The sequence below is a fragment of the Haliaeetus albicilla genome, chromosome 3, assembly GCF_947461875.1.
Source record: "Haliaeetus albicilla chromosome 3, bHalAlb1.1, whole genome shotgun sequence".
Lineage (NCBI taxonomy): Eukaryota > Metazoa > Chordata > Aves > Accipitriformes > Accipitridae > Haliaeetus > Haliaeetus albicilla.
In genome coordinates, this window is record NC_091485.1 from 65,081,529 (window position 1) to 65,102,902 (window position 21,374).

At 40.5% G+C, this 21,374-nt stretch overlaps 2 protein-coding genes across 9 annotated transcripts; one reads left to right on the plus strand and one right to left on the minus strand.

Annotated features, from left to right (window-relative positions):
* Window positions 1-33: 33 nt before the first annotated feature.
* On the minus strand, window positions 34-17,186 carry TATDN1 (TatD DNase domain containing 1). Of its 8 annotated transcripts, XM_069780046.1 has the most exons (13): window positions 17,088-17,158; window positions 15,813-15,878; window positions 15,599-15,713; window positions 15,145-15,194; window positions 13,132-13,195; window positions 11,801-11,944; window positions 11,661-11,703; window positions 5,309-5,394; window positions 5,144-5,184; window positions 3,681-3,757; window positions 2,919-2,989; window positions 1,882-2,008; window positions 34-299 (listed from the first exon to the last, which is right to left on the minus strand). In XM_069780046.1, the coding sequence occupies exons 6-13, from the start codon at window positions 11,940-11,942 to the stop codon at window positions 197-199; spliced, it is 690 nt and encodes a 229-aa protein (XP_069636147.1). In that variant the 5' UTR covers window positions 11,943-11,944; window positions 13,132-13,195; window positions 15,145-15,194; window positions 15,599-15,713; window positions 15,813-15,878; window positions 17,088-17,158; the 3' UTR covers window positions 34-196. The 8 variants fall into 8 exon arrangements, with proteins under 8 accessions (XP_069636147.1, XP_069636145.1, XP_069636143.1 ...); XM_069780044.1 differs by lacking the exon at window positions 15,599-15,713 and having other exon boundaries at window positions 17,088-17,186; XM_069780042.1 differs by lacking the exon at window positions 15,599-15,713 and having other exon boundaries at window positions 17,067-17,124.
* On the plus strand, window positions 17,141-21,254 carry NDUFB9 (NADH:ubiquinone oxidoreductase subunit B9). Its single transcript, XM_069780054.1, has 4 exons — window positions 17,141-17,305; window positions 17,679-17,871; window positions 19,892-20,005; window positions 20,995-21,254. The coding sequence occupies exons 1-4, from the start codon at window positions 17,220-17,222 to the stop codon at window positions 21,124-21,126; spliced, it is 525 nt and encodes a 174-aa protein (XP_069636155.1). The 5' UTR covers window positions 17,141-17,219; the 3' UTR covers window positions 21,127-21,254.
* The last annotated feature ends 120 nt before the right edge of the window (window positions 21,255-21,374 follow it).

A 21,374-nucleotide genomic window follows, 5' to 3' on the forward strand; every position in this document is an offset into this window, starting at 1 on the left:
AAGCAGGGCTGAGAAACTGCACAAATGCAGACCACCTTTTCAAAAGCAGCTTTAATCTTTTACCATTAGGAAAAAAGAAAAAAAAAAAGCACTACATAGTGGCTTCCATTGATAAGAACTTGCAGATATGGTAATTTTTAAGTTTTTGCAGTATATTTACTAAAGTTATGCTGAATAAATGTAAGAAAAAACAACTTTATATATTTGGAAAGAAGACTTTAATAGTGTTGTTATATAGAGTATTGGCCAACTCGAGTGGGTCATCTTCTCTTACTGCTGCCATTATTTCCAGTATTTGACTAAAAAAGAAAGATTGATATTAGAAGACTCTGAAACTCAGTACTGAATATACTTCAGACTGCTGCATGTATTATGTACAAGTCACTAAGATTAACCTGGAATAAAAACCTATGCTGAGAGCAGCAGGGCAGGGTGCTCGGGTATGCAAATAGCTTCACTTTTAAGTCACTAACTGCCATTCCCTTTACACTGAACACTGGTTGCTCACTGGTACAGATTCATCTTTGGTCTTTTGACTCTTGTTTGGAGGTAATTAAACAGCTTTCTGTTTCAAAGAAAGTGTCATTTTGTGGGTGTCTTTATCAATGGTCTTCATTTTTCAGACTGAAGTTCATCAGCCTTTCAAGGCTAAAGTTGCACTATGAATAAACTGGTCTATGGCAAAGCTTAAATTCCAGATGCAGCCTTATCTGAGTATAGCTGCCAAAGTAACTTATTCCTACTTCCCCATTCTCTAGATTAATTGTGATTAATGCATTCAGATATTTGCAGTAGATGTTAAATGAGCAATTTTAAAAGGCCCATAGCCTTGATACAAGCCAGGAAAAGGGGGCAAAAGAAATGGGATGAATAGTATTAATGCTAACAGAAAACCAAGCCACAATCTTTTCTCTGCATTCTGAGAAAAACAAATATTCTGCACAGTTCCTAAGATGTGTTATACTTTCATTTTTTTTTTCTAGTAGCAGAAAAAAAGCTTCATGGTGAAAATTAAAGAACCTCAAGCCTAGAGGTAGGGTTTGGTGGTTTTGGTTTTTGGATCTTGCCTCTTAACTTACACAATAGCTAAACATTTTGAGGAAGACAGAGTAGAAAAAGTTGCTCTTAACAATTACTGGAATGCAGATATTTTCCTAGATGCAGAATTAGCCCATTTCATGACCGTTCCTGTGCTTTGCAGCCAGGAAAACATTTATTTAATGGAGATGAGATAACTAAACATTTTCACTAAAATGATACATTTCCCTGCTTTTCACACCTCTATGAGGAAGCACGTGAAAAGGTGGCAGAAACCAGTTTCTGTACTTTCTAACTCTGTCCATAAGCCCCTATAGTTTTCTTTTGCTATTCTGTTGACTGGTGTTACTCGTACCTAAACTTCACAGGATCCATTTTTTTTAAGCACATTAGCAGAATGAAGAAATGATCCTAACCAAATTCATGTTACGGCAGTTGATGTCACAGGCACTACTCGGTGTCTCAGTACTGCCCCCTCTGCAGAGGACTGCACAGCTCCAGTGCTGCTACCAGTTTTAAAAATAACTGGAACAACAACTGAGTGAAATTTATTCAAGTCAGGTTACTTTACAGGGTTTAACCCCTTCTCCAGTGTATCAAGTAAAAAGTTAAAAACAGTACTGGTTTCACTTTCAGAGAGCTTTTTACATCCAGAATTTCTGAAGTGGGAAAATTGAGACCTTTTAGATTTTTCCACAGCCTATAAAGCAATACCTTGCACAAGTTTCTATAAATTTAGAACTCATTTCTATTTACTACATCTCCATTGAACTGATTTTTTTCCATTTTTTTTCCCCTGTGAGATCTGAAGTATTTTAAATAATAGTACAGCAGTACACTTACATTATATGGCAGGGTTCATTTCTGTCCTTCAAGCAGTGCCCTATTTCCCATTTCTTTTTTGTAGGAAACGTAGTTTTAATGTATTTTGATCCAGCATGAGTATTTTTCACTCCACACCAAGGTGCATCTAGTTTAATTTAAAAAAAAGAAGAGTATGCAATTGTTTGAGAATAGCATGAGATAGTTTAATCAACTACTTCCACAGACAAAAGTTCTTGCAATCTCTTTCTAGCAGTGACTTCGAATTCAAAATAGAATTTAAGAGATTTGGGCAATTTAACGTCTTCACAATCTTTGAATTTTTACATTATTACCCTCAAGATTTTACATTTTAAAAAATCAGCATAGTACATAACACTAATTCCCTCTGATATTATAACGATAGCTAGATACACCGTGTCAGTTTCTGTGGAACTTTTAACAGGTCTGTACTTCATGTGCAAATAAATTTAAGGATTTAGGCAGTTTGTGGTTTTTCTTTCTCAGATTCAGAAATCAAAATAAATACTGTATTTATAACTGGCAGTTATTGATAATTGACATGAACATGGCAACAAAAAAGGCATCCCCAGACAGTCAGTTAAAATCACTGCTCATTAGGCCAAGAGGGGAATTCAAGCATTCTTCCACCTTCCTCCATTTAAAGAGCAGTTGTTTCCAAATGCCGTTACTGCCACCAGCGGCAAACTCATAGCCATTGCCCTGTGTTTGGCACATCTCCAGCAAGCTAGATTTTAAAAGATATTCAAGCAGGATTCTGGTACCTAGGAACATTTAAAAATCTGGGCTTGTCAATTTATTGTTTTCATCTTCCCCTGCAATGTCAGGAACTGACACGGCAGCTTATTCCTTCCAGCAGAAGGCTGAGAAGGAGTGTTTCTGGAGTCCATAAACTGCTTTCCAAAGTGAAGGAACAGCCAGTCCTTTTTCTACTCCGAACTCTGTAGGTCTTGATTCTGCCTTATCATTGCTATACAAGCATATCTTGTTGCCCAATAGTGTTTAAGTCACAAACTGACCAAGATATAAAATCTTACCAGTCTCTATCATTAATCGTTCACTAGGAATTGATTTCAGTGTTTCCAAGTTGGCTTCTGTTTTCAATGAACTAGAAAATCAGAGTTTGGTTAAAAATACATTAAAAATGTATAAAAGAAATTAGTTTGCCTGTTGAAGTGTTTTGCAGGAAAGGCAGCTTCCTAAATAATTTTGTTAGTGAATATAATTTGCTTCATTTTTAAAAGTGCTGCCTGTAAATTCAAACTTTACAGGAAACAGCAAATTTGGAGAGTTACTCAGTGAAGCCATCTCACCCTACTAAGCATGCGGAACTCCTGCCTGCACTGCCCATATTTGCTTGGCCTCAGCAACCCATGCAACTTATAAAGTGGTGCGGGCTGGCTTTTGGCCAGATGACTGCTGAGAATTCAGACTGCATAATCGTTAGATGAGGCTGCTCAGGTTACATTTGCATTACTCCTGGATTTGACGTGGCAGCTTAAAATTATGCTATTTTTTAAACGCTTCTCAGAAGGACTGCTTCCACGTTCAACAACCTTGCTCATTTACAAACAGGGATTGACCTGAGGGTAGTAGAATGGACCTAAGACTAGATTAACTCGCTGAGCTGTGAGTGAAGATCTTTTTATGGCTAACAGACTAATGAGTGCAATTCTAAATCTGTCAGATGATCAAGAGTCTAGGGAGCTTTGAAAACTTGACCTCATTGTTTAAAAGAAAGCAATGAGTTCACTACAGCTGACATTTTAAAATAGTTTCATTTCTTGTAAAGAACTTACCAGCCATTTATTCCAATATAAAGATCCAAATCTATTATAGCTGCTGCTTCCTCCTTTGTGCCATCAAAAGAATGCACCTAGAACATATATAAATAGATGCACACATACATACAAATATATGTACTTCATTTAAAACTCCAATCATTTCTTTTATTTGCATTATATTATTTGCATTATTATTTACCTTTGATAGTATGCATTACACATCAATACAAACGTAAAGATGGGACATGGCTTAGCTGATTCTGAATTTGGGGAAAAGTTCAGGCTGAAGTCACTTGAATACTGCAATAGAAGCAGCTACCACGTTTTATTAGTGATAAGTATGTGTAGAAAAGGCTTATCCAGTGATAATGCTTTTGGCCTAGGAACTTCCTGTAGCTGATAGCTGGGAGACCATACACAGGAACTAATCCTGTGCATGCTGAATTTTTATATTCTTTCATCAGTATTCCCTACAGGGCACTGTCAGGGATGTAGTAAGAGCAGTGTTACGTTCTCCACAGATTTTAGTCCACTGGAACTAGACAGACAGTCTATTCGGTCATCCCAGGGACTAAAAAGGCAAGTCACAAGGAACAAACAGCGTAATGCATCTGGGAACTGCAGCTTCTCAGCCCAAGAGCAGTAAAGAGACTGTCTGCTTCCCAACGCTGCGAGGGGGACAGTCAGTTGCACCGGGTGCCTGCTCATCATTTCTCCACTAGTCACCGGTTTTGCAGAAAAGGAAGGAAGGAGAGACTGTACAGTATTACATAAGAGCACAACATGCAAAGTACTGAGGGAAAGGTTTTTGTGGTAACAAAGGGGAAACCTGGGGACTGAGATACTGTTGTAGGAGGTGTGGCCTGATGTTAGTAGGATAGAATAATCCAAGCATTTACTACTTTTGGAAAACCCTGCCATAATGGAAACCTGAAAGAGTGATGCTGGACTTACTTAATCATTTCATCTGAAGTTTTTCCTGTTATGCTTTTGAATTAAAATACATGATCTGAATATCTAAAGACATAAAGCAACCAAAAGTTACATCTGGATCTAATTTGAAAATGACGTCTAACGTCAGAAGCAAATGTTTGAGGTTACAGCTTCCACTGGGAACATGCATCTAAATTATCTGTGGTCTGAATGCACTGCAGTTACAGACACTGAAGAATTGGGAAAAGGCCAATGTCAATTACAAGGTACTTAAACTGTCCTTCTGACAGGCCAGGAAAAAGTGCTCGTGTCAGCTGCAGGGCTTTTTCTCAGCCTATCTTCTTACCTTGCAAAAAAGCTGTTGAATAAGCAACAAAAGTAAAAATACTAGAAGGGACTGGAAAACACTTGTTAATTAATAATAACTTAAATCATGTAACAGGAAGCCTGCCTAGATTCCATGACAAACAAGAAGTTGCATATTAAGCAACAATATTCACACACTTGCGTGTAAAAATGAATGCTACACTGAAGTCCATACTTACCACCCCTCCCACAAATCTATCTCGGTTTCTTCTCATTATGTCTATGAAATGAAATAAATAAAAATATAAGACAGCTTTATAACAAACAAAGGTGAAAGATTCAGGTTTCCAGATTTTTCATATTCAGAATTTGCTCTGAATATGAAATTCTCAAAGAAAACCCACCTAAAAATTCAGCATGTGAGTTTCTACAGTGGAGAAACATGGGCAGTTTTGTCTGCTCTGACAGGTCAAATTGTTTTTCAAAATACCTGTAAAATAAAAATCACCTTTAAACAGAAACTCAGTCTAAGAGCAAATAATGAAGAGTAGAAGAGTTTTTTCCAGTGCTTGTATGCTTTTGTCCTCCAGAACTAAAGACAGAATTAATGGATTTGCCATGCAAAAGCTCTTATTTGTGCAAGGATTTAGAAGAAACTTTCCCATGGTATATTCACATAAGAGTGATCTATGCTGGAAGAAAGAGAAGAAGTGGTCAAGAGCATCAGTACTGGAAGAATACACACATATATATGCTAAGCATGTACTTGTGTAGTGCGGGTGTTGGGAGTTCTTTATTTATTATTTTTAATGAAAGAGGAACTGACTGTTCTTTCCACAAAGTTTTGAAATGTCAGGAATGGGAGAGTGTGGATCACACGCAGACCACTATTTCAAGAAGCACTTGTAAATGCGGTGAGGGTGAGCGAGGGAGCACTAAGCAGACTTCTATAGCCTCAAATGGCCAAACCACATCAGAGCTGGCTGGCCTGTAAAGTAACAATCCAGAGTTTTTGTTTGCCCTTCCATGAAGGTCAGTCTTTCTTCTTTTGGGGTAGAACAAATACCAGTATTAGGCATCTTACTTCTGCGCCATTCTGTCTATTGTCTTCACTCTTTCAAAGTCTTCCACTGTTCCCCCCCCCTCTCCTTTGTGTGCCTGCATCCTTTCCTTTTCACTCATTTTATCCCTACCTTCTATTCCTAGTATTCCCTTTGAAGGAGCGGTAACAGCAAGGCAGCCATCCTATGAAGAGACATAAAAATGTGGGCAGAGCGAAGGTAACTAGGTAGCCAGTTTCCCCAGTGCAGTTTCAAAAGGAAACTAATTAGCACTGAACTAACCCATCACTTGTCATTTGCAGATAGTTCTGATCCCAGGACATTATCATTTACCATTTCTGTCTGCCACGCTACAACCAGGCATGCAAATAACCAATGCTCAGGAAACACAGCAGAGGAACTTAGGCATGGCACGCAGCCAACAGTGCATAGGTGACTCAGTATCCATACGTAATTTGAGAGATGACATTATCTAGACAGGGCAGGAGAATGACACTGTGGGTCCCAACAGGCTGGGACTGTATGCACATACTGGATTTCTTTAGGTGTTGCTGTTAAAAGCAGTCCAGGGCACTGGGGCATTCCCATCATCAGGTGTCAGAAACATTTCAAAGACAAACTCAAGTGTCCACATATCACTGTGTATGATTCACATATCAATCAGGATAAAGTGACAGCAAACCATTAGTTTGATTTACGTTTTCCTAACATATAAATAATAAACACAATAAAAAAAAAGACAATGCAACCAGTCATTTAATTTTATGCAATTTTCACTATTTTCTGTATATTACAGGTTGATACAGAGGGTGGAAGCAAGGACAGGTAGCCTGGGAGAAATAGAGAAATTGTTCGAGCAGTCAGGGATCAGGTTAGGAAAGCTAAAGCCCCGACAGAATTAAATCTGACCAGGGATGTCAAGGGCAACAAGAAAAGGTTCTCTAGGTATGTCAGTGATACAAACGGAAGACTAGGGAAAATGTGGGCCCTGTCTGGAAGGAAATAGGAGACCTGCTTACCTGGGACATGAAGAAGGCTGAGGTACTCAACTTTTTTGCCTCAGTCTTCACTTGCAAGCACCCCAGCCACACCACCCAAGTCACAGAAAGCAAAGGTAGGGACTGAGAGAATGAAGAAGCAGTTGTAGAAGATCAGGTTCGAGACCATCTAAGGAACCTGAAGATACACAAGTCCATGGGACCTGATGAGATGCATCCATGGGTCCCAAGGGAACTGGTGGATGAAGTGGCTAAGCCACTATCCATCATATTTGAGAAGTTGTGGCAGTCCAGGGAAGTTCCCAGTGGCTGGGAAAGGGGAAACATAACCCCCATTTTCAAAAAGGGAAAAAAGGAAGACCCAGGGAACTACAGGCCAGTCAGTCTCGCCTCTGTGCCCCACAAGATCATGGGGCGGATCCTCCTGGAAACTGTGCTAGGCCACATGGAAGATAAGGAGGTGATTGGTGACAGCCACCATGGCTTCACTGAGGGCAAATCGTGCCTGACAAATCTGGTGGCCTTCTGTGACAGGGTTACAGTGTTGGCAGATAAGGGAAGAGCAACGGACGTCATCTACCTGGACTTCTGCAAAGCATGTGACGCTGTCCTGCATGACATCCTTGTCTCTATATTGGAGAAACATGGATTTGATGGATGGATCACTCAGTGGATAAGGAACTGGCAGGATGGTCACACTCAAAGAGTTGCAGTCAATGGCTCCACGTCCAAGTGGAGAGCAGTGACAAGTGGCATTCCTCAGGGGTCGGTATTGGGACCGGCGCTGTTTACCATCTTTGTCAGTGACTAGGACAGTGGGATTGAGTGCACCCTTGGCAAGTTTGTGGATGACACCAAGCTGTGTGGTGCGGTCGACACGCTGGAGGGAAGGAATGCCATCCAGAGGGGCCCTGACAGGCTTGAGAGATGGGCCCGTGAGAACCTCATGAAGTTCAACAAGACCAACTGCAAGGTCCTGCACGTGGGTTGGGACAATGCCAAGCACAAATACGGCCTGGGCAATGAGTGGATTGAGAGCAGCCCTGAGGAGAAAGACTTGGGGGTATGAAAAACTGAATATGAGCCAGCAATGTGCATTTGCAGCCCAGAAAACCAACCGTATCCTAGGCTGCATCAAAAGAAGCATGGCCAGCAGGTCAAAGGAGGTGATTCTCCCCCTCTATTCTGCTCTTGTGAGACCCCACCTGGAGTACCACGTTCAGCTCCAGGGCCCCAGACATAAGAAGGACATGGACCTCTTGAAGCGAGCCCAGAGGAGGGCCACGAAGATGGTCAAAGGGCTGGAGCACCTCTCCTAAGAAGAGAGGCTGAGAGAGTTGGGGTTGTTCAGCCTGGAGAAGAGAACGCTCCGGGGACACCTTCCAGCAGCCTTCCAGTACTTAAAGGGGGCCTACAAGAAAGCCAGAGAGGGACTTTTTACAAGGGCATAGTAGTGATAGCACCAGGGGTACTGGCTTTAAACTGAAAGAGGGCAGATTTAGATTAGATGTAAGGAAGCAGTTCTTTACTGTGAGGGTGGTGAGGCACTGGAACAGGTTGCCCAGAGAAGTTGTGGATGCCCCATCCCTGGAAGTGTTCAAGGCCAGGTTGGATGGGGCTTTGAGCAACCTGGTCTAGTGGAAGGTGTTGCCAACCACGGCAGCAGGGTTGGAACTAGAGGGTCTTTAAGGTCCCTTCCAACCCAAACCATTCTGTGATTCCTCTGACAAAAGTTACCTTCCCTGCTTATCAGTGCAGATCTTTTGAGATAGAACAGGTGCAAAAGAGATCAGCTGTAATGTTAAAAACTGACATGAAAATTCAGGAGAATTAATTACACCTACTTTGAATCTTCTTTCTAGTCTAGCTGCTGTGCTTAGTTTAGCTTGTTTGACTAAATATAAATTTAATTGCAACTCATGATTGCTCTTGCAGTTAAATAGCTACAGTTGCTTGATTATTGGTGGTGGTTTTTTTTTAAAACAGAAGGCTTGTTTCCTAAGGAAATGAGGTTTTAGAGAGTGAGCTGCAAATAAGTCCCCTAAGTAACCTACTGCCAATTTCAATCTCATTTTGAGAAGGGTAGTGGTCTTGAAAGTACAAAATTTAGTGCCCCTACAAATGGTAAGGCAAGTCAAGCATCTTGAATTCCTAGCAACAATGAAGCTTAACACATGCTGCTACTTGTCCTGTCAAAGAGAAAGAGGTGGTGAATGGGGAAGTTCTCGGAGAGAAAAAATAAAAACAAAGAGAAAGGGAAAGAGAAACCCTGGAAAAGCGTGAAGAAACCAGATGTACAGTGATCAGAATGGTAACAAAATAAGTCAGTAGGAAACTAAACCTTACTAGCTCCAGTGCTGAAGGAACAACCTTTTTCTTTGGGTGAGTAGACTGTCATTCAATATATGCTGGTTCTATGTTTCCTCTCATTAAAGAAGTTTTAAAATATTTTGCATGGTTGTTCACAGGTTTAGTTTTGACCATGTAGTTCAAATACTATGGTATTTTCAGGTTTGGAATCAAGACACCAAAGGAGCTGAAGCAAATTGGCCTTGTTGAGGTAGAATATCGCCAGACAAACAATTCTGGATTAATGTATGATTAATAGTGTATGTGATTTTGTTCATCGCCTCCAATTTGGTTAATAAAACTCCTGTTTTCATGTCACTAAACCCCACAAACCCCTTCCAGTAGCACAGCAGAAGTGAAACTTCTATAGACTTATCAGTCCATTTATAATGTGACCTTCACCATAATATGAAGGCAGTAGCTTCATCTAACTACCATTCAAATCACCATTTTCTGTTGGAAAAGTTATGAGAATGGAGAAAAATTCTGACAAAAAAAGTTCTTAGGGCTGCTTCAACAAAGGAATTTAATCTTTATTAGCTTTTCAATCCAAGAAAAAGGATTAAAAAAAATAATGTTCACTTTTTACAGGTGAAAATCATCCAGAAGAAAACACAGCATAACTAACTAGAAAATAATGATTAAACATTAAACAAAACAGAGGTCATGCTCAGATACTACCCACTGGGAAACTACCATACTTCTCTTCTACGGGGTAACCCTGCAGCTACTTGCTAGCTATTGCAGTGACTGCTACAACACCTGAACTGCAGATCAGCTGAAAAGTGGTGACCTGCCTCCATGCATTTCACACTTTGCCTTCCTTTTTTTTAGTTCATTTATCAAGCATACATTGAACATCAATTCAAAGAACCCACCATCCAGTCTGCTAAAGGTCATGAAAGCCAGACTGTATCTAACTACATAGCATTCAATTAGCAGAAATGAAAACAACCCCAAACCCTGACCACATTTCACAAACACGTGGAGAATGAACAGCAGGGAAAGCTGTCCATTTAGAAAATACAGAATTTACAAACACAATGTTTGCAGGCATCTGTCCTTGAGGCTTTCAGTATTTCTTCACTCCCTCATATTTCTTGCTTCCTGTCTTTTTCATCAATCACCTCCTTCCAACTGCAAATTCCAGGAAGGGCTCCCAAAATGCTCTGAGAAACTAGATTTATATATTTCATACGATTCACTGAAATAGCTCAGATAAAGACTTTCTGTCATTATCAAACTTATCTGGAAAGGACTTACCTACCACTTTAAAAGGGATTTCTGCTCTACCCTGCTACCTCTTTCCTCGCAACCCAATTTCAGTGCACTAGATTAGAAGTTTTTCACTACAGGTCTTCAGCTGCAGCCCATCAGATAAGGAAAATCAGATAAATTTTTTTCTCCCAATAACATCAAGGCAGTTAAGGATCTTAAAATATGATACTCCACCAGTGTTTTAGGCTGCCATAGAAAAGAAACCGGTTATACTCCAAGGTGTGCTTTGCTGAACTGTACACTGAATTCTACCAGGAGAAAAAGTTCTGTCCACTTTGCTGGATACTTTACTTTATCACTGTAGCATTATGAAGAAATTAACTCTATTACTGCTAACGTGGCAATTAGAAAAAACCACAACTAACCACTGCCCCCCAGTGACTAATTTACTCAGAACAGTAATATGCAAGCACAATTCATGAATCACTCTTCTTATTTGAATTTATCACATATCTTTCAGTCAGTTCCCTCTGTAGACAGAAGTTCTGAGTACAAGAGTGCAAGCTGATTTTAGGGGCTGTGCTAGCTTCTTTCCATTCAGTATCTATGCTGCATATATTACTTCAAAATACAGATCTCTCCAGCTCCTGAGATTATCTTTTTCATCAGCTCCCAATTACCTGCTCCCAGATAGCACCTCCCTTCCTAAAAGCTTATTTTTGACACTGCCAACTTACCCTTTTTGACAGTTCTGTTCCCTTCCCCATGGCTTTCAATCAATAACCTAATTCTTTCACACACTACAGTTGTTCTTCTCCCCATAAGTCTCTAGGAGTTCTTCAGTATTAGCAAGAACAAACACCTGTCGCATCCAGACACCCACAAATTCTGATCAATTTTACAGAAAAAGACATGCTAAGTCAATACCAGGCAGGTAGCAAAATTTAGCACATGGCACTACTTGAATGTAGGCATTTTTCTTTGAAGTCCCATTTCTGCCAAAAAAACCCAGAGCCAACCCTGCAAATTGCAGGTCTATACCTGACAAAATGTTACGTGGTAGAACACAAAATAGAAAACACTCCTGTAAATTGCTACAAGTCAATTTATAGTCATCAGAAATTTCTTACTTGAGTTGGATGTCCTTTGGGCAAAATTCTAATCTATCAAAATCTACAAATAGAAAGAACAAAAAACCCACTTAGTGTTTTAGGATTTTTTAATGTATGTCTAGAAAAAAAAAATATTGAAGTACTAAGATAACACTTACCTAAGCCACATTCTCCAACTGCTATTACCTTTGTCTTATTTTTTTCAATCAGATTTTTTAATTCAGATAAATACTGTTCAGGGCTACTCTGTTCAAATTCTCCACAGCGGGTAGGATGACAGCCAACTGTACTGTAGAACATGTCTAAAGCAAGATAGTATTAGTTGGTTTTAAGAAAAAAAAAAAAAGAAAATTTATAGAAGTTATAGACAGTATCTGTATCTGGACTTTTTTTTGTTGCTCATTATTTTAAAAGAAAACTCCCCTTGAACATCTTTATCTTGGTGATGATTTTATTACACTTGTATTTTCTGCTTTAAAAAATGTTAGACAGTATTTCCAGCAGGGGTGTGTGCATGTGTTTCTTTTGAGTACACATTATTTAGTATACTCCAAAACCGCAACTCAAAGCTGAATTACTCCGGTGGAGCGGCCCTCAACAAATCATACAATTGTTGAGGATGGAAGAAACCTCTTGAGATCACCCAGAAATACATCTCGTTCAAAATGCATCAGGTTATCCTCAGCATCCTCAGGCAGACAGCACGCAGTGTGCCTCTGCATAAGCTGTTACAGAATTTCACAAGCAACATCTAGCCTGATTCACCCACATATCTAATCTAGGTTACCTTAGTGCCAAAACTAACACTTCTGCTAAGTGCCTTTATGGAGAACGTATAAGCTTGGGAGGGAGGGAAAGACTATATAAGGCCCCGAGCAACTTGACCTAATCTTAAAGCTAGTCCTTCTTTGATGGAGGTGGGGAGATTGATCGGGTTGGACCAAATTAACTCCTCAGGTTCATTCCAACTTAAATTATTCTATGGTTCTCTTCATAAATAGTAATTTAACATGTGTTTTAGTTCAAATACATACTAATTAGTGGAATGATATTTGCCTTTTCACAGAAAGAAAGGTAAAGCTAGGAGAACCGTAAAGAAAAAGATACCTCTCTTGTTCAAGCTGGTCATGATAGATTGGTAAGTAAAAAACAAACAAAAACCCACCAAAAAACATATCCTCCACACCATATAAGCATTCCAGCTTATTTCTAGAAGAGAGCCTTGTAACAAAATTTGTATTCCAGAAATTTCCTGTAATTGCTGTCTAGAAATAGAAATTACAGGAAAGACTGATTCCTTCCAACACCCAGGGATCTAAAGAGCAACATACAGGAACTCATACACAATGCATTCATCGCATTCTGAAACATAATTTCTCATTTTGAGATTCTGAAACACCACCAGTGGCAGGTCCTTTTGAACTCTTAATTCTGAGAGTGGAGAAGGTTATATATTTAACTGACAACATTAAGTTTAAAGTGGAAATACCATTTGTTTGTGCCAGCTGCAATGCATCTTTACTATCTTGTAGACTCCCACCTGTAATCAAAAACTTGGAAGAAGAAAAGTACTGTCAGGGAGTATGATCTTCTCTGAACATCAAACAGAATATTTAAGAAAACACTCAGATGTAAGTAAGAATCTAGACAGAGAACATGAGAAGATAATTACTAATGTATATTTGACAAAATTTCATAAATCAGTAAAACCTCAATGGTCCTCAGGAGCTAGTAAATACACTAGGTATCAAAACCTGATTTTTTTCTTTATCAAGTATCTTCTAAGTATTTAAACCATTAAATTAGTAAAATACATCTATGTGCAGCAATATTAACTTCATTAGACAATGACTCAAGAAACTTTATTTGCATTCAAGAAATGATAATCAGAAACATTCTCCTTGTCTTACAGGTGGAGAAACTAAAAACTCCTCAACACCCAAAACAAGACATGAGTAAGTAAGTAGATAAACCAACAAAGGAGCCCGTATCAGAGTTGGGATTACAAATTTAAAAATTTCTGCCTCCGATCTTTTATTTTTACCTTAAGATCAAAGGTTATCACACAAGAATTGTTGCTTACAGCGTTTTTTGAATCACCACTTGCAGGATCTTGTACCCTAGGTCTTAATAAATGATGACTACACTGCTTTTGGACCACTTCTATCCCTACGTATGCTATATACCAGACTCGGTCAGCACCAAGTCAGACATTTCTGCAGCATGGTCCGTTAGAGATGGACACATCCCAACAGTATCACCAGAAAAATAAATTAAGCTGAAAGTGGCTCAGAGTACACATATCACAGGGCAAAACTTCACAAAAATTACCACAAATCAGCAGCTATATAGAAAAATAGAAGTATTTTCAAATAAACAGATTAAGATTCTAGGCAAGTAGAAACAATCTGGGATGGGATAGACTTCTGACGCTGTACAGGACAGTAGCAAGACTGAAAACATAGCTAAGGACATGGAAATCCTGAATTCCATCTCTGAATTCACTGTGCACCTTGAAAAAGTTATGCAGCCAATCTTTTTTTGATGATAAAGTAGGAAAATTGCCACTTACTTTCAGAGGGTGGTATAAAGATTAAACAGTACTTATACAGCATATATAAACACAGTAAAAGTGACTATGATTCTGTATTTGCTGTAGTGTGGTAACTTCTCCATCGCTAGAGCTTTCTTTTTTTTGTCTACCAGTTTATTGTCCCCTATTTTCAGACAAGAGCCTTTTAGCAAGTCTATTCCTCTTCTAGAGGAGGGTTTATTTCTTTATTTCTAATCCACCAGCCTTATTAGTGCAGTAGAACAGTTCATGACAGTGTGCATTGTATTCAATTTTAATTCATATTTTTGTCTTGACAATTTATTCAGTTTAGAGAGATATAGGCAGGCTAGACTATTATAACAAAAGGAGTGTGGTCCACTGCTGAAAACACCAATTTCAAGCTAAGAGTTACAAACCTGTTCATAATGATGCTGTTTAAATGCACATAAGCCAGACATTCGGATGAAAGAATTTATGGGCACTCCCAGCTGTTCTGCAATTACCAATTTCCTTTACATACAGAAATATCTGAAGGATTATTATCAGGAGAGTTTTTGAGTTTTGATCTGTGGTGGCAACTGTTGAGTCAGTCACTCAGGATACAAGAAGACAGGAGTGGCTGCCTATAATACTACTAACACAGAAAATTACGTACTAGTTGACTGCAGTAGGTCAGAGGAGAACACCCTTCTCTTGAAACTGTACAGAAGAAATTCTACATACATACCACATATGATACCACTGAACTTAAATAATCAGCATCTAATGATCTGTGCAAATGAAAGACAATGCTCTGCACAGAACGCTTTTGTTTTATGCTGTTGAAGAAAGTTACTGCATTTTCCACTGCAAGTTGCAGAAACATTGTTTTAATAGTCGAGCACTAAAAACCCAAAGTATTAGAAAGCAGTTTTAAAATATTAAAGAAATTTTATTATAAGAAATTACCTTTTTAATGCCAATTTTGACTGCTCTCTCTACCACATCCAAAAAGTCATCTGTGAAAGTTCATAAAAATATCATAAATTGAACTTCAGGTTTTACAGCATAACTTAACTACTTTTCAACTAAAACTCACTTTCATGCAGTCAAAATGCATATCACAATCAATCTTTAAACCACATTTCAGTAATCTTTAGAAGACAATAACAAAATGCAATAACTGAAGATACAATTTAAATCCAAGAAGTCAATGGAAGTTTTTCACATACTTTAGTAGACTCTTTTTACATTTATATCTAAAGGCCATGACAGCAAAAAAAGCATCAGTTATAATTAGTAACTATGACTCAGCAATGCAATACTTCATAGTTTATTGATCATAATTCTCAGATCAGTTTCTTCCATGCAATCCTAACATAAATACATCAGCAATTTTCCATTTTGCTCTAGAAGCAGTTACCTGTATGACAACTTAACAGCAATTCAGTAGAAGACAGTATATTTTGCTTAGAACATCTAACTTATTTTGTCACACTTTCTTCTTCAAGCCATAGTAAATAATAAGCATCCAGTTTCTGAGGAGAAAAAAAAAGTTCTAACCTCACTTGCTGACAAGAGGCTTCCATTTTAATAAGAGGGATTCAGTCTTTCAGCAGATACAAAGCAACACTTACCTTGATGTTTTTGTGTTCCCCTGTAGATTCCTCTGAACATAGGATCTGTCAGGTTAATACCAATATCTATGAAAAAACAAATATAGAAATTAGATGCTATAGTCACTCTGCATTTCATTCTGAGCGTTAGCCAACTAGGGAAGGCAATGGAAAGCATATCTCAGTAGAACCCAACTACCACATTGACAGGACATACAAAGCTTAAGCATAAGTTTACTCACATAATTTGAGAGCTTACTTCTTACTAGAAGTGACAGAAAAATTGAATTTTGGCCTTCTGTGCAACTCCAGACTTATTCTATGAGTGTATAAGACACGTTCTCATAGTCACCAAAGCTAATACGTATATACTGTTTATTGCAATTAATTCCGCTTTTCGCATGAAAATACAAATTTATCTTGGCCCACAAGCAGTAACAGGGAAGGGAAAACACAGCATCTCACATACAACCTTTACACCAGTGGGAGCAGCAGCAGACTGCCTCACAAAAGCTGCCTGTTTTCCCTCCTACGGCCTGCGACCATCCAGCCTGGCCAGCAGCATGAACAAGAAAACCTGCAATGCAGTCACCGACCAAAGCTGCTCCAGCCCCAGCACAGCCGCCTTCTACTTGGCTCCCAAGGCCTTCCCTGAGCTGCAGCCTCACAGCCAAGGGCTGAAGCAGAGGCTTCAGCAACAACCACCTCCCCAGCTGCCAGAACCCACGTTTCTAACAGGGTTTCCAGTGGGAAGGGAAATTTTCCAAGGCTGCTCAGCCACACGCAGAACATCGATCTCAACCGACCTTCTCAAATTTGCATACCTACTGCCAAATTTCCTAAGAATATTAACATTTTCATCCAAGCCAACGCCATGCAATTAGAAACAACCACAGCTAACGCGCCAACGCGATAAAGGGGACGAGAAGCGGCCAGAAAACCCAGAGTTTAGGGATAACGCTGAGTAGACGGGCAGCAGCCCCTCGGTGCCCCGCGTGAAGCCCCCAGCGATGGCAGAAGCGTTCCCAAACACTTCTTGTAAGCCTAAAGGCGGCCTGCATCTCGGCCCCGGAGACACCGAGAGGGACTACAGAAGGTGACGAGCCCTGGATGAGGGGCAGGCCCCACCACCAGAGCGGCCCACGCCCCCCCCGCCCGCCACGCTCGGCCCCTCAGGGAGCGGGGCGGCCTCAGCCCGGCACCGGGCGAAGTACGGAGGGACTCTGGGGCGAGGCGACCAGCCCCCACCGGGGCCGGGGACGCAGACCCCCCTACCCGCCTCCGCTCTCCCCTCACCGATGAACTTGGCACGACTCATGGCGGCGGCGGCGGCGGCGGGAGCGCGAGCCACGCGCCTGCGCGCGGCGACGCCCTCCACCTTCCCGTCAGCCCCCGCGCGCGCGAAGGTGAGGGGTAGGGCAGCCCGAAATGGCGGCCTACCTGACGCACCAGCAGAAGGTGCTGCGGCTCTATAAGAAATCCCTGCGGCACCTGGAGTCCTGGTGCATCTACCGGTGAGAGGCGAAGGGAGGTGCGCCTGGGGAAGGGGGAGAGACCTGTCCTTCCTAGGAGCGGGGCCTCTCAGCTCCGCACTTAGCCGGGGGGGGGGAGCTGGCCTTCTCCGCCGAGATGGGGCGTTGGGCTTGACTGGCACTTTGTCTTCTCCCCCCGCCCAGGCATGGCTGAAGGGGTGAGGAAAAAGCCTCTAGGGTAACTTGCCTGTGCCTGCCGCAGAAAAGGGTGATGTGGGAACAGGAGCTCCTCGGCGGCCCCTGGCCAAAGCCTGTCTTTGGGCAGGGGTGACTGATGATATTGCCAAGCTTTGTTTCTCTATGCGATTAGTGTTTTCCTCCAACATGCGTCATTGTGCTTAATCCCTGTCTGTAGAGACAAGTACCGCTACTTTGCCTGCCTCCTGAGAGAACGATTTGATAAGAACAAGGATGTGAAGGATATGGTGAAAGCTACAGAGCTGCTGAAGGCAGGTGAGGAGGAGTTCTGGGCAAACCAGCATCCTCAGCCATACATCTTCCCTGACTCCCCTGGGGGCACTTCCTATGAGAGATACGAGTGCTACAAGGTAAGGTGGCCTGTAAGGTGTGTTACTGTGCTTACCTTACTCTTCTTATAGTGACTGTAAAGTGAGTGCTTGAAGTGGTCTTTCATAGGGCTGCAGCTTGACTCAGCAGTATCATTTTGTTAATAGTTTACTGCTGCTGAACGTCTTGCTGCTTGCGTGGGAGAAGCTGTCCCGCTTGTCTGATCCTTGCAAGTGGAGTTTGTTGGTTTGTCTGAACACAGCTAGCTTCTTTTTGCTGGGATAAGCATCTGCTCTTTTGCCAAATGGAAGCTGCCCTGTAATGAGTCAGGCAGGCACAGTGAAAAGGTTGGAGCTGAGCTGTGACAGTAAACAACGTGCAGGAAGCTGTGCTGCCCATTGTGGTGCCATCTGGTCACAGCCTTGGTTTCTCTCTGGCCTTGTCAGATGTCAGCTTGGCTGTTGGGGGGCTTCACTCAGTCCCATCATTCTTCCAGCATTTTGAGTTCTTCCAGCAAATTATCATTTCCCTTCATATCCTGTAGTGCCAGATACGTGTCTGTGCGTCACTGTGTGATAGGTGGTAGGCCTTAAAATAGAAGCTATATTTTTAGGCACTTTTAGAGGCTTTTTTTTCCCCTAGATTTTTCTATTTAGAAGTAAAGAAGCAAGTTTCTTAGAAAAAACACAGGGTTTTTGCTTTCTCGGTATTGTCTCTTAATGCATTACAAGAAGTTAATACTAACCTAGAGAGTGTATGCACCCGTTTTTTCCTGAATTTGAAGAAAGTGCTGACACAAGACTAGATCTGATCACATAAGAATGCATAGGAAGCCATGTGAAAGGAAGAATCTGACATAGATTTATCAGAGGCAGAAAAAAGAACATAGGAGTGAAAAAGGAAGAGGAGGGCTTAAGCTTATGCCAAGGCCATGGGCCTTAGCAGTAGCAGAGACAATGGTGAGAGAGAATCTGGATGGAAAAAAGGCCAGTTGAGCAATAAATGGTCAGGATTAGTCTCCATATAGAAACGTAAACTGGTTTATGTTCTCTTTTCTTTGCCCTGTTTGATATGCTAAAACTCTTAACAAAATGGCCGTCACAAGGATTTGGCTTCTAGGTATATCGGTGACTGTCCATTGTGGATGCTGTAAGGATTTGGCTTCTAGGTATATCAGTGACTGTCCATTGTGGATGCTGCTACAAAATGTAATTTTTAGATCTCAGGCTGTTTGATGGTTTTAATTGTTGTTCGGTATGTGTGGATTTTATTTTTTTTTTAAATATTAGCAGCTTTGCTATTTCTGTTCAGTCCAAGGTTTACTCACTGATGAGAATCACAGCAGGAAACTGGAAGTGTAAATGTCACTAGGTGAATGATGGTATTGGAGCAGCTTCCTAATTTTCTTTTTTTAAGGATTGGGCGTTTTGGTGGTGGGGATTTTTGTTTTTTAATCAATGTTCCTGTATTTAAAACTTTAACATTTAGTGATATGCTGCTGCAAAATTTTAAAGTTTGCTTTTTTTCTTGACCGGACGTCTTGGAGGTCAGACCATTATCAAGATCTTAAAAGCCACTGATTTTTTAGTAGTTGTAGACAAGCAGAAATGAACTGTAAGGTTCTGTCTCTGTCAAATAAAAGAAATTAGTAGTTGGAAAAAAGAATCTCTCTAACCTGCTGCCTTTTGGAGAAGGAAGGCAAGAAATGAGATCTTCTCTTCCACCAGATGGAATTATTTTGAACTTTTTGAATAAATGGAGATGACCTGGGATTTGTCTTCAGGATGCTATGATTTAAGCAAGTTGCTATGATGTCTTCCTATGATTTAGGATAATGTGTGAAACACAGATTAAAAGTACTGACCTCTGCCATATAGTGCCTTCAGCCTAACAATAGTCAGGTAGCTCTTAAATGGTGCCTTTTATGTAGTACTTTATTTCCTGGGTTATTGATCCATTTTAATACTGGCTTCAGTGATTGAGTTTAGTTCTTTTGTATGTGTACTACATATGATTTCGTATATAAAAATAATATATATAAATTATATTTTTCTTTAACAGATTCCTGAATGGTGCTTGGATTACTGGCATCCTTCTGAGAAGGCAATGTATCCTGATTACTTTGCCAAACGAGAGCAATGGAAGAAGCTGCAGCGGGAAAGCTGGGATAAAGAGGTCAGTGCTTGCTCAAAGCAAATTAAAGCCTCTTTAGCACGCAAGTATTTTGAGTGACATTTAGATGTGTTCTTGGAAAAATTATTGAATGCCTACTGCAGTCTCATTTAGACTCTGCTTTATTAGAACTCTTGGCAGTGTGAAACACTGACTTGACCTAAAATGCCTACACAGTTATCTCGGAGTTACAGCTTCTTAAAGGCTGTGAAGGGAATTTGAAGTTAAAGCTGAACCTGCTATTTAGCACAGGGCTGTTGTAGCAGTTTAGCTAAAAGAAATTCCAAAGTGGGATGAGAGGAGATTAATACCAGAGAATTCCTCTTCTGGTGCTGTGAAGCTCTGACACTTTCTGGTTGCACATTTGAAAGTGACTTACCACAGTGTTCATCAGCTGGGAATCGAGACTAATTTCTGGCCATCCGAATCTGAGATTCAGTTGGGAAAAGTTGATGTTCTTTGAAGAGTTCTTCAGTTCAGTTGTTCAGTTGCTTGTATGTAGTATGGCACTCTTATCAGAATTAACATAGTGTCAGCCAGCACTTACGCTGCTTCAAGAAACATGTACTGAAAACATCTAAAGGGCTGTTGGTGGCATGCAGAAATTGAGATCTCCTATGGACTGGAATGAAGTTGTTCAGGACTTGTAGTTATCTGGCACCTTTCAAAGCAGCAAAAGAATTCAGTCTGTTTAACATAGCAATGGTAGACATGAATTATGTGGAAATAATGACCTTTTAAGTAAAATTTCTCTTGCAAATCACTCTTTACTCCTAAAAATTCCTTCTTAATTAGGTGATATGAGCTTGCAATGATTACTGAGTTTCAGTGAATACTGGGGAAACATGAAACCTGTCTGTCAGCTGAAGGCATTACTGCTGGTTCTTCCCTTCTGAAATGGGGGCTAGTTTTGATCACTGCCTGGGCACTGAAAACCACATTATGGAAATGCGTATTCATGTACTAAAGCAATTTTATGTCTTGTCTTCTAGATTAAGCAATTGGAAGAAGAAACTCCAGCTGATGGTCCAAGAACTGAAGCTTTGCCTCCAGCTCGTAAGGAAGGTCATCTGCCACCACTGTGGTGGCATTATGTTACGAGACCTCGTGAAATGCCCATGTAAAAGCATTACTTCACGTGAGAATCAAAGCGGTCTATCTTCTGTAGGCAGTTGACATGGCAGTGACCGCATGCTACTCTAAGTGATACAAAATAAAGCTAAATAAAGTAAAAGAGAAGGCATTTTTCTGACATACTCTTCTATAGCATGCACACTTCACTTCCAGTTTGTGCAGTGTAGAATAGGTGACTGTTAACATCTACACTATATATCTAAAATGTCAGAGAACACTGACCAGCCTGTGAAGAAGT

Bases quoted from the DNA above. Each gene is read 5' to 3' on its own strand.
- TATDN1 (XM_069780042.1), bottom strand. From the start codon at position 17,109: ATGAGTCGTGCCAAGTTCATCGGTGAGGGGAGAGCGGAGGCGG. The intron at 13,196-15,144 runs GTAATTTCTTAT...TCTTCTTCCAAG, and splicing joins TCAAAATTGGCATTAAAAAG to TTTTTGATTACAGGTGGGAG. The intron at 5,395-11,660 runs GTAAGAAATTTC...TTTATTTTACAG, and splicing joins CCAAAGGACATCCAACTCAA to GTATTTTGAAAAACAATTTG.
- NDUFB9 (XM_069780054.1), top strand. From the start codon at position 17,220: ATGGCGGCCTACCTGACGCACCAGCAGAAGGTGCTGCGGCTCTATAAG. The intron at 17,872-19,891 runs GTAAGGTGGCCT...TTTCTTTAACAG, and splicing joins AGAGATACGAGTGCTACAAG to ATTCCTGAATGGTGCTTGGA. The intron at 20,006-20,994 runs GTCAGTGCTTGC...CTTGTCTTCTAG, and splicing joins GGGAAAGCTGGGATAAAGAG to ATTAAGCAATTGGAAGAAGA.